The 10330-nt window shown below is 38.5% G+C and overlaps 1 protein-coding gene across 3 annotated transcripts in view; it reads left to right on the forward strand.

Moving 5' to 3' along the window:
• tbc1d9b (TBC1 domain family member 9b) overlaps positions 1-6349 on the forward strand; it is a 32886-nt gene extending 26537 nt beyond the window's left edge. For 2 of the 3 annotated variants that reach the window (XM_079268263.1, XM_079268264.1), the window contains 4 exons: positions 638-691; positions 3074-3118; positions 3251-3348; positions 4931-6349. In XM_079268263.1, the coding sequence (XP_079124389.1) occupies positions 638-691; positions 3074-3118; positions 3251-3348; positions 4931-5497 (764 nt within the window). In that variant the 3' untranslated portion in view covers positions 5498-6349. The remainder of the gene's footprint in view (positions 1-637; positions 692-3073; positions 3119-3250; positions 3349-4930) is intronic. The other variant, XM_079268265.1, reaches the window with a different exon arrangement.
• Positions 6350-10330: the final 3981 nt, after the last annotated feature.

Genomic DNA, 10330 nt, shown 5'->3' on the forward strand with positions numbered 1-10330 from the left:
TATAGTTCATATGCTGAGTCCACACGTTTGCATTTAGTTCAGTTGGACTTTGTAGTGATACAAACAGTTCAGTTTGTCAGGTTCATGCAACATTTATGACATTGTTGGTCAGTCTGTCTGCTTCACAATCATATTCTGCTGCAATAAAAATGATTGAAGTGAGATGAACAGACTGAAAACTATCTTATCAAATAACACATGTTGACACAGTTTTCCTTTGGGGACATCATTTGAAGTTGAAAAAAGTAATAACTTGCAATATATCGCAGTATCATGATAATATCGTACCGTGGGATCTCTGGTGATTCCCTAGTGTATTGTTGCCACAACAATAATAATCTGGTTACAGATGCATCCAGTTGTTTGGAGGACTTGGTTCCTGCTGTAATAAATAAACACAGTAGAATAAAAGAGTTAGTGTGAACTGATCAGGTTCAATCAGTGAAACATCATCAATCAAATCTTCTCATTAATATTTCAATGTTCCTTTCTTACTCACATGCTGCTTCATCTCTTCTTCTACTTCTTCTTCTTTTACTTCTTCTTTTTCTGCTTCTTCTGCTGCTTCTGTTTCTTCTTCTACTTTTTCTGCTTATTTTACTTATTCTTCTTCTTCTCTTTTCAACTTTCCCTTCAGAATCTTCCCTCCTGTCTGATCTGGACATGTTGACTCAGCATGAAGTGACTTCAGGTTTGTGTCTTTTTGATTTTGAGGAAACCTGTTGCTCCTCAGGCTGATGGTCCTGATGGTCTTGATGGTTCATGTTTGGCATTGCCCACCTGCCCACAGCCAGTGATGTCACAGCAGTTGTTTCTCACCTGGACTGTGGTGGACCCGGGACTCTGATGTGGACCCGGGTCTCTGATCCCCCAGTATAACCTATGATCATGACCTTTGTTACTGGTCCAGCTCCAGCTGTTTTACCTGTGCTATGACATCACTGTTGGGGGTGTGGCCAGATGATCAGAGCAGACATTTTAACCAACAGTTTGAACTTATTTCATTCTTTATTGCAACATTTGTGCTTTTTATCATGTCACTTTCACTGTTACATGTTCATGATGGTGATGATGGTGATGATGGTGATGGTGGTGGTGGTGGTGATGATGGTGGTGGTGATGATGATGGTGGTGATGGTGATGATAATGATGGTGGTGATGATGGTGGTGATGATGGTGATGGTGGTGGTGGTGATGGTGATGGTGGTGATGGTGGTGATAATGATGGTGGTGATGATGGTGATGATAATGATGATGGTGATGATAATGATGATGGTGGTGATGATGATGGTGGTGATGGTGGTGATAATGATGGTGGTGATGATGGTGGTGATGATGGTGATGATAATGATGATGGTGGTGATGATGGTGATGGTGGTGATAATGATGATGGTGATGATAATGATGATGGTGGTGATGATGATGGTGGTGATGGTGGTGATAATGATGGTGGTGATGATGGTGGTGATGATGGTGATGATAATGATGATGGTGGTGATGATGGTGATGATAATGATGATAATGATGATGGTGGTGATGGTGGTGATGATGGTGATGATAATGATGATGGTGATGATAATGATGATGGTGGTGATGATGATGGTGGTGATGGTGGTGATAATGATGGTGGTGATGATGGTGGTGATGATGGTGATGATAATGATGATGGTGGTGATGATGGTGATGATAATGATGATAATGATGATGGTGGTGATGATGATGATGGTGGTGATAATGATGATGGTGGTGGTGATGATGATGGTGATGATAATGATGGTGGTGATGGTGGTGATAATGATGATGGTGGTGGTGATGATGGTGGTGGTGATGATGATGATGGTGGTGATGGTGGTGATAATGATGATGGTGGTGGTGATGGTGGTGATGGTGGTGATAATGATGATGGTGGTGGTGATGATGATGATGGTGGTGATGATGATGATGATGATGGTGGCGATACTGATGGTGGTGATGATGGTGGTGATCATGGTGATGATAATGATGATGGTGATGATGATGATGGTGGTGATGGTGGTGATAATGGTGGTGATGATGGTGATGGTGGTGATGGTGATGATAATGATGATGGTGATGATGATGATGATGGTGGTGATGATGATGGTGGTGATGGTGGTGGTGATGGTGATGATAATGATGGTGGTGATCATGGTGATGATAATGATGATGGTGATGATGATGATGGTGGTGATGGTGGTGATAATGATGGTGGTGATGATGGTGGTGATGGTGATGATAATGATGATGGTGGTGATGATGGTGATGATAATGATGATGGTGGTGATGGTGATGATGATGGTGATGGTGGTGATGGTGATGGTGGTGATGATGATGATGGTGGTGATGATGGTGGTGATGATGGTGGTGATGGTGATGATGGTGATGATGATGATAATGATGATGGTGATAATGATGGTGATTATGGTGATGATAATGATGATGGTGATGATGGTGGTGATAATGATGATGGTGGTGGTGGTGATGATGGTGATGGTGGTGATGATAATGATGGTGGTGATGATGATGGTGGTGGTAATGATGGTGGTGATGATGGTGATGATGGTGATGATAATGATGATGGTGGTGATGATGGTGATGATAATGATGATGGTGGTGATGATGATGGTGGTGATGGTGGTGATGGTGATGATGATGATAATGATGATGGTGATAATGATGGTGATGATGGTGATGATAATGATGGTGGTGATGGTGATGATGGTGGTGATAATGATGATGGTGGTGGTGATGATGGTGATGGTGGTGATGATAATGATGGTGGTGATGATAATGATGGTGGTGATGATGATGATGATGGTGGTGGTGATGATGGTGGTGGTGATGATGATGGTGATGATGGTAGTGATGATGATGGTGATGATGATGGTGATGGTGGTGATGATAATGATGGTGGTCATGATTATGATGATGATGGTGGTGATGGTGATGATGATGGTGATGATGATGGTGGTGATGATAATGATGGTGGTGGTGATGATGATGGTGGTGATGGTTGTGATGATGATGATGGTGATGAAGATCTGTCTGTGTACAGGTGAGGAGGTGAAGGATGGAGGCGGAGACATCGTGGAGAAGAAAGGTAAATGCCTCCTAGAGTCGGACTAGATTCAGAACCAGGTTCAGGTTACCTGTGTGTCCACTTACTGACCACACATGAGCACAGGTGTGTGCGTTGGACTGCAGGTAGACAGGTCTCTGTCTGTTGTTTCAGAGGAGAAGGTGAAGGACTACCGGTACTACCTGAGAATGTGGGCCAAAGAGAAGGAACCCAAGACGGAGACCATCAAAGACCTGCCCAGGATGAACCAGGTGATGAGATCTGGTTCAGTCCTGTGTGTGTGTGGCTGTGTGGGTGGGGGTGGGTGGGTGTTAATATGTTTGTGTGTCGGTGTGTGTGTGTGTTAACATGTATGTGTGTGTGTGTGTGCGTGTTAACATGTGTGTGTTAATGTGTGTGTGTGTGTGTTAACATGCGTGTGTGTGTGTGTTAACATGTGTGTGTTAACATGTGTGTGTGTGTGCGTGTTAACATGTGTGTGTGTGTGTGCGTGTTAACATGTGTGTTAACATGTGTGTGTGTTAATGTGTGTGTGTGTGTGTGTGTTAACATGTGTGTGTGCGTGTTAACAAGTGTGTTAATATGTGTGTGTGTGTGTTAACATGTGTGTGTGTGTGTGTGTTAACAAGAATGTGTTAACATGTGTGTGTGCGTGTTAACAAGTGTGTGTTAATATGTGTGTGTGCGTGTTAACATGTGTGTGTGTGTGTTAATATGTTAGTGTGTGTGTGTGTGTGTTAATAAGTGTGTGTGTGTGTGTGTTAATAAGTGTGTGTGTGTTAATATGTTCGTGTGTGTGTGTTAATAAGTGTGTGTGTGTTAACATGTGTGTGTTAATATGTTGGTGTGTGTGTGTTAACATGTGTCATGTTAGTGTGTGTTAACGTGTGTTAACGTGTGTGTGTGTTAACATGTGGGTGTGTGTTAACGTGTGTGTGTGTTAGTGTGTGTGTTAACATGTGTGTGTGTGTGTGTCTGTTAACATGTATGTGTTAATATGTGTGTGTGTTAACATGTGTGTGTTAACGTGTGTGTGCGTGTTAACGTGTGTGTTAACGTGTGTGTGTGTGTTAATAGGTGTGTGTGTGCGTGTTAACATGTGTGTGTTAACGTGTGTGTGTGTGTTAATAAGTGTGTGTGTGTTAACGTGTGTGTGTTAACATGTGTGTGTGTGTGTGTGTTAACGTGTGTGTGTGTTAACACGTGTGTGTGTGTGTTAACGTGTGTGTGTGTGTGTTAACACGTATGTGTGTGTGTGTGTTAACGTGTGTGTGTGTTAACACGTGTGTGTGTGAGTGTGTGTGTGTGTTAACGTGTGTGTGTGTGTTAACGTGTGTGTGTGTGTGTTAACACGTGTGTGTGTGTGTTAACGTGTGTGTGTGTTAACGTGTGTGTGTGTGTGTGTGTGTGTGTTAACACGTGTGTGTGTGAGTGTGTGTGTTAACGTGTGTGTGTTAACACGTATGTGTGTGTGTGTGTGTGTTAACGTGTGTGTGTGTTAACACGTGTGTGTGTGAGTGTGTGTGTGTTAACACGTATGTGTGTGTGTGTGTGTGTGTTAACGTGTGAGTGTGTGTGTGTGTTAACGTGTGTGTGTGTGTTAACGTGTGTGTGTGTGTGTGTGTGTTAACGTGTGTGTGTGTTAACACGTGTGTGTGTGAGTGTGTGTGTGTTAACACGTGTGTGTGTGTGTGTGTGTGTGTTAACGTGTGTGTGTGTTAACACGTGTGTGTGTGAGTGTGTGTGTGTGTGTGTTAACGTGTGTGTGTGTGTGTGTTAACACGTGTGTGTGTGTGTGTGTGTTAACGTGTGTGTGTGTGTGTGTGTGTGTAGGAGCAGTTCATCGACCTGTGTAAGACCCTCTACAACATGTTCAGTGAGGACCTTCTGGAGCAGCAGCTCTATCATTCCATCGCGACCGTTGCCAGCCTGCTGCTGCGTATCGGGGAGGTCGGCAAGAAGTTCAACAATGGCGGCCGGAAGACGGACGAAGCCGCAGCTCAGGCTCCGTCCACCGAGGGCCAGAGGGAGGAGTCATCTGAGTCCCAGGTGCGACGAGCTTTGGCCGAGGCTCAGCTGGAGCCGGCGGCTCCGGACGAGGAGATCAAAGACGACGCCTCGCTGTCGTCGTACTCCGTGGTGAGCTCCGGATCGCTGCAGTGCGATGACATCGCCGACGACACCGTGCTGATCGGCGGTCAGAGGCGGGGCAGCGTGCTGGATGTCGATTGGTCGATCACCTTCGAACAGGTGCTGGCGTCGCTGCTGACGGAGCCGCCGCTCGTGGACTACTTTGAAAAGAAGAGGGACTTCCAGAACAAGATGGCCGCCTGTAAGGCTCAGAGGGCGGTAGAGCGTCAGACAAGCTCCGCCTCCGACCACGAACTTACCTCCACCTGATTGATCTGGTTGTGAGCCGTTCACATAAAGGGGGCGGGGTTTACAGCATCTGACCAATCACAGACGAGGACCAGTCTGATGTCAGCAGAGCGTTTTAAAAAGAGAAAATTATGACATCAGAAATATGAAGAAGTTAAAGTCAAAATTCAGACTGAAAGAAATTTTAAACTGTTAATAAATCAATGTTTAAATTATTATGAATAAAATCACTGCTTCATCTAGATACACAGATATGACTATAATTTATATAATTAATATAAACCTGTGGATTTAAACAGTGATTTAGTCTGAAACATAACTTCTTAATTTGTGTAATATTATCTCATCATTTACTTACTGAGCTCTGATTGGTCAGTGAAGTCACCTGATTACCATAAAATATATCCTATGAATGAATTAATTTAGTTAAATGTAAATAAACGACACTAAATCATCTTCATACAATCAAATCATTTCTGTTTATAGTCAAAGAAAGATTGAACATTATTATTATATTTTGAGGTAAACAGGTAAAAGTTTATACGAGAAGATTAAAGAAATTAATTTAAGGATTATTCACCTTTTCATTGATTTTAAGACAATAAAACTTGAATAAAAAGTGATCTAGAGACAATAAAACCAACGTGTTTAATGATGAAATGCTTTAGTTTCCTGTATATTAATAAAATCATATTACTTGTTTCACTCAGGTGACTTCACACCTGGAGTTTTTTATTTTAACGTCACTGAAGCCTTGTTTGTGATGACGTCACTCCTGTGACGTCAGAGGACGTTTTTATTCTCTCGTCTTTACCGTATTTATTCTGCTTTTATTATCGATCAGTTATACGTTGTCTAATAAATACTGAAGGAAACTCCCTTTTCTTCTTCTGTGGTCTCATGTTTGTAGGTGAATATATATATATATATATATGTCACATATAATATAATAGAAATACTTATAAAGTTAGTATTTCTTGTAACAGAGTGAATGACCCGGATGTGTCAGAGCTGGTGGAATCCTCTAAATGCTAAGGAAAGGTTGCTTCCTTCTTTTCTTGTCTCCTTTAGGATAGGAAACACGAGACCCTCCTTTACCAAAGGAAAGGAAAGGGCCGACACTCAGTTTATGTGGTTAACGATTTATTTATTGTTTTATTTGAAGGTTAATCAAACAAACAAACAGCTGAACAGGTTTATTGATTCGTGAATCTGAAACGAAATTAAATAATATTTAATAATATTATATTGATCTTTAGTAAAGATTTAAATGTAGTTTATATTAATATGTATATTTTTATTTCGTTTAGTTTACATGTATATTTATGTTTAGTTTATATTAATATGTATATTTAGTTGATATTAATATTAATATTTAGTTGACATTAATATTTATATTATTATTTAGTTGACATTAATATTTATATTAATATTTCGTTGATATTTATATTATATTCAGTCCTCCGACCTGCAGGAGGCGCTCCGAGAGGAAAATGCCCACTTCCGGTTTCACTTCCTGTTGCCGCTGTAATGTTTTTCCTCTTCTTTTTGTTCAAATAGAACCGGGAACACGGACCTGTGTTCCAGAAGATATACGTAGTAGATTTAGTAGGCAATAATAAATAGTAGATTCAGAACGTCTGTCATGGTTCAGGAGTTTCACGTCCTCAGGTGTTCTACCTGCGAGAGCTTCCAGGTCCAACAGGTAACAAACAAACTCAGAGACACAGAGCGAACAGACTTGTTTTTAGTTTAACATTCCAATAAAAGATCCACTTAAAATAGTGTTTAAAATGATCGTGTAAAGTTTTCAGTTGGTTTAATGGTGTTATATTAAAGTTTAACTTCTTACCTTCAATTAAAGAAAATGAAACAAAGAAAATTGACATCAAGTCAGAATGAAAAAAGAAGAGACGTGTTGACATGCAGGTCTTAATGTGTGTTTAAACTGTGATAAGATGATCTATATATACATATATATATATATATATGTATATATAGATCATATATATATATATATATATATATATATATATATATATATGATCTATATATACATATATATATATATGTATATATAGATCATATATATATATGTATATATAACGACACTAAATCATATATACCTATGAATGAATTAATTTAGTTAAATGTAAATAAACGACACTAAATCATCTTCATACAATCAAATCATTTCTGTTCATAGTCAAAGAAAGATTGAACATTATTATTATATTTTGAGGTAAACAGGTAAAAGTTTATACGAGAAATTTAAAGAAATAAATTTAAGGATTATTCACCTTTTCATTGATTTTAAGACAATAAAACTTGAATAAAAAGTGATCTAGAGACAATAAAACCAACGTGTTTAATGATGAAATGCTTTAGTTTCCTGTATATTAATAAAATCATATTACTTGTTTCACTCAGGTGACTTCACACCTGGAGTTTTTTATTTTAACGTCACTGAAGCCTTGTTTGTGATGACGTCACTCCTGTGACGTATATATATATATATATATATATATATATATATATATATATATATATATATATATATATATATATATATATGTGCTGGGCAACGATTACAATGTTTAATCTCGATTAATCTCATTGTTATGACAAAGTTCAATAATGAATTCAAAAGTCGTGTATTGTGCACTTTTATTTTAAAGTGCTGCTCTATGAACTAAAGGTCAATAACATTTGGTGTAAACACTTTAAACTGGTGATGGCGAGATGAAGCCTCATGAGGCATCGAACCACTTCAGCCAATTGGTTCGAGAAAGGGTTCATTTCTCGAAGCTTCATGTGCACACGACACCACCTACTGGCCAAGTGTATAATCACAGGCAGCTGTATCTCAACCACATAATGTGATGCATTGAATTTTTGTGTCTGTTATGGCTGTTGGGAATGACTATGAATTACAAAAATGTATGACCAAATAATTTCTGTACATAAATTATCACATGTGTGCATAATTAAATATTTTTTGAATGTATTGTGTGTGTAAATTTTCCCAAAATGGTAGTATCATATGATTTGGCAGGTTGTGTAATAATGTTATGTCACTTTAGGAAAATGGCATGGGCTTAAGCAGGCAGAGGACAGTGAAAGTGCTTGTGGAACTAGGAAGAGGGGACTGAATATGCTTGTGGAACTTGGACAGTGATGTACAGGACAGGGGACATTTTATTCATTTTTATTCAGAAATAACAGTTTCTCAACAGTTTTTGGGTTTAAACGATTCCTTTTTTTTGACACAACCTCTCCGGCCTTTGAAAACACCCTTTCACAGGGTACAGAAGATGCTGGCGTGCACAAAAACGCAAACACAAATGCCCTGAATCCAACATCATCCACAATACTGAAGGGCTGTGTGTCCGTCACTATCATGGAGACGAGGGCTTCATCCAGCTCTTGTTTTCTGGTGGCTGGTTAAAAGAGAATAAATACAGTGTCTGTTACCTGTCTTTATTTGCACAATAAACAAAAGTGAACAGGGAAAAATTGTGATGGTGCATTTGTAATATTGTAATGACTTACAATGGCTGGGTGAAGCTCCAGTTTCCTCCTTATTCTCATGCAAGGCACGGTAATGCCTTAGCATGGATGAGGTGTTGTTATTGTACCCCAACTCCTTGGAGCACAATAAACACCTCTCGTTTGAATAAAATAAGAAACTGTGAAAAATACAGTTCTTGATAAGCAAACCTAATGTGTCTGAAATAGAGTTAGATTTAGCTTACCTTATTAGGAGTTATCAAATCAAAGTGTTCCCACACAGGGGAAATCCTCCTCTTCCGAGCTGGCTCCATCTTATCACCTATCCTTCTCTCCTCACTCTCTAAACTCTCCAAACTATATAAACGCTGTCCAAACTCTCCAAACTATCTCTCTCTCTCTAAACTCTCCAAACTATCCAAACTCTCAACTGACCGCAACTCTCCACCAACAACCCACATTTTGAATGGAGCCCGAGTGGTTTACATTGCTGTCAAACCTCCCGGCAAAATCTGAACCACTTCCCGAAGCAGTCACGTGGTACAGCCGGGCAGCGAGGCTTCGGACGTCATTATTTGTGGCTCCTCTCCTAAATGAAGCAAGCCTCGATACGCGCTTCGAGGAAACGCCCCCTCCATTACTCGACACACGCTTCGAAGCGTCGGCACATCTCGTAACATCTCGTAACATCACTACTTTAAACACATCAGGTTGTTGTTAGCAGCAGTGTTCTCTACACACAGCAGCAGTTATAACACAGTTATAATGATTCTGATCATAGATATTCAGGTGTTCACAACGTTATCTTCATGTGTAAGAGATGATATTTAAATATACACCTTGAAAACTGCAAACCTATCTACGTCATGTTTCTATGTTGTTAAATTCTCAGTAGTGATACTAAATGATCAGATTACAAACAAAACACTTTAAAAACTAAAACAGTTATTTAAATGAATCATTTATTTTTTGCTTTCTTTGGTATTTTCGTCAGACACGTGCAAAAAAAACTGCATTAACGTGCAATAAAATAATTGTTGGCGTTAATTAATTAATGTGTTAAAGCGATAATAACACGTTAACTTGCCCAGCCCTAATATATATATATTTATATATTATATATTTATAATATATATATATTTATATATATATATATATATATATATATATATATATATATATATATTATTATATATATATATATATATATATATATATTATATATATATATATATATATATATATAATATATATATATATATATATATATATATATATATATATATATATATATATTATATATATATATATATATATATATAATATATATATATAATATATATA

This window comes from Melanostigma gelatinosum, assembly GCF_949748355.1.
Source record: "Melanostigma gelatinosum genome assembly, chromosome: 5".
Taxonomy (NCBI): Eukaryota; Metazoa; Chordata; class Actinopteri; order Perciformes; family Zoarcidae; genus Melanostigma; species Melanostigma gelatinosum.